The sequence below is a fragment of the Manacus vitellinus genome, unplaced genomic scaffold (assembly GCF_001715985.3).
Source record: "Manacus vitellinus isolate BGI_N305 unplaced genomic scaffold, ASM171598v3 scaffold_143_pilon, whole genome shotgun sequence".
Classification (NCBI taxonomy): Eukaryota; Metazoa; Chordata; class Aves; order Passeriformes; family Pipridae; genus Manacus; species Manacus vitellinus.
Window position 1 is genome coordinate 103,667 of NW_021939025.1, and position 1,580 is coordinate 105,246.

At 54.2% G+C, this 1,580-nt stretch overlaps 1 protein-coding gene across 1 annotated transcript in view; it reads left to right on the plus strand.

Annotated features, from left to right (window-relative positions):
• Positions 1-1,580, plus strand: part of LOC103761806 (hematopoietic lineage cell-specific protein) — a 15,929-nt gene that overhangs the window by 4,197 nt on the left and 10,152 nt on the right. Inside the window, exons 3-4 of the mRNA XM_029958162.1 lie at positions 24-117; positions 192-366. Coding sequence (XP_029814022.1) covers positions 24-117; positions 192-366 — 269 coding nt within the window. The remainder of the gene's footprint in view (positions 1-23; positions 118-191; positions 367-1,580) is intronic.

Consider the following 1,580-nt stretch of genomic DNA (forward strand, 5'->3'; position numbering starts at 1 on the left):
CCACTGCTCTGGTCCCTCGGCAGCCCCGGGGTACCACCCTCTCTGCCACAGCACAGTGGCTGCGTGTGTGGCTGGCACCCCGGGGAACCCAGAGCGGGCCCACGATGGCAGCTGGCAGTGGGTGTATGTCCTGCTCTGTGCTGGCCTCTGGCTGGGGCAGGGGCACAGGGATGCTCCAGCTGGCTGCACAGCTCTGCTCCATCCCACACTGACCTGCCCTGTCTCTGTCTCACCAGTATCCATCAGCTGAGGAACAAGGTGTCAGAGGAACATGAGGTCATCAAGAAGAAGGAGATGGAGACTGGCCCCAAGGCTTCCTATGGCTATGGAGGCAAATTTGGAACAGAGCGGGACCGAATGGATAAGGTAACAGCTGTGGAGGGCTTCTTGGAGCCCCAGTGGAAAAGGGTTTTCTCATAAAGAAAGGGCTATCCATGTTTTCTGGCTGGACCCTGAAGGGAGAGAATGGAGAGCTGGCACAACTGCAGAGATTCACACATGTCCAGCTAGACCATACTCTGTCTCCAGGATCTGTTTGATTCCATTTGTGTAACTCCTCTCTACAACTTCCTGGCAATTCTCCCTTTAGCTGTGAAGAAGGAAATTCTGTGGCTGTTCAAACCTGCTGCATAACAGTTAAATCAGGTGCCTCCCTACTTGTGCTTGGACAACTAATAAATAATGATTCTCTTATATTTTGCATTACAGACCTCGTAGCTCCCTGGGATGAATCCTTAGTTTGTATTCTCTGTTCTCACACCAGATCTGGTTTATGTTTTGTGACAATCATAATCACACTTCTTCCTTCACCTTTCAGCATTTAATACTTCTTTTTTCAGAAGTGAGAGTGTTAAATTGCAGTAATGTTCAGTAGATGTGGTCACTGTGGGATTGCAGGATATCAGGATGGCAGAGGGAGAAACAGGCTGCCCTGACAAACTCCCTGCTCTCCCTGCCAGAGGTGCTGCGTTCAGGAACTGCAAGTTCTCCTCAGGAGAAGGGCCAGAGGCTGAATGCTTGCAGCATCCTGGTAAAACTAGACAAAGGCCAAGAAGTTGCTCAACAGAATCACCCTCACTCTGCTATGGCAGAGTCTGACCACAGCTGCTCCATGTTGGTGTGGAGTGTGTGTGGTTCCTGGCCACAGCACCTCTGGCAGGGAGAGCAGGACCCTGGCCTGGCCTGTGGCAGGCAGGAAGGGTGATCCCAGCCAGGTCTGCTCGCCCTCACTCTCAGATACACAAACAGGGAGTGCTGCCAGACCTGCTGCCTGGAGTTCTCAGCTGTACGTCCCATGTGATTATCCACCACACTACTCCACTGGACTTGGGAGCAGCCGGTATTTGGCATCCCACACTTTCTGGTGAGCTGGGAGGGAGGCCAGTTTGTGGCATGGCAGCCCTTCAGGCCACTCCCAGGCCTCAGAGCAGAGGTGGAGCTGGCAAAGGCCATGTGGAGGGCATGGCCACCACCGCACGGCCAGCTTGGACCGTCACTCGTGTCTGCGAGTGTCCCAGCAGACGTTGGTGCAGCCACGGTGGCTGTGCCTGCCCCAGCCTGGCTGGGGGTGTTCATGTCAC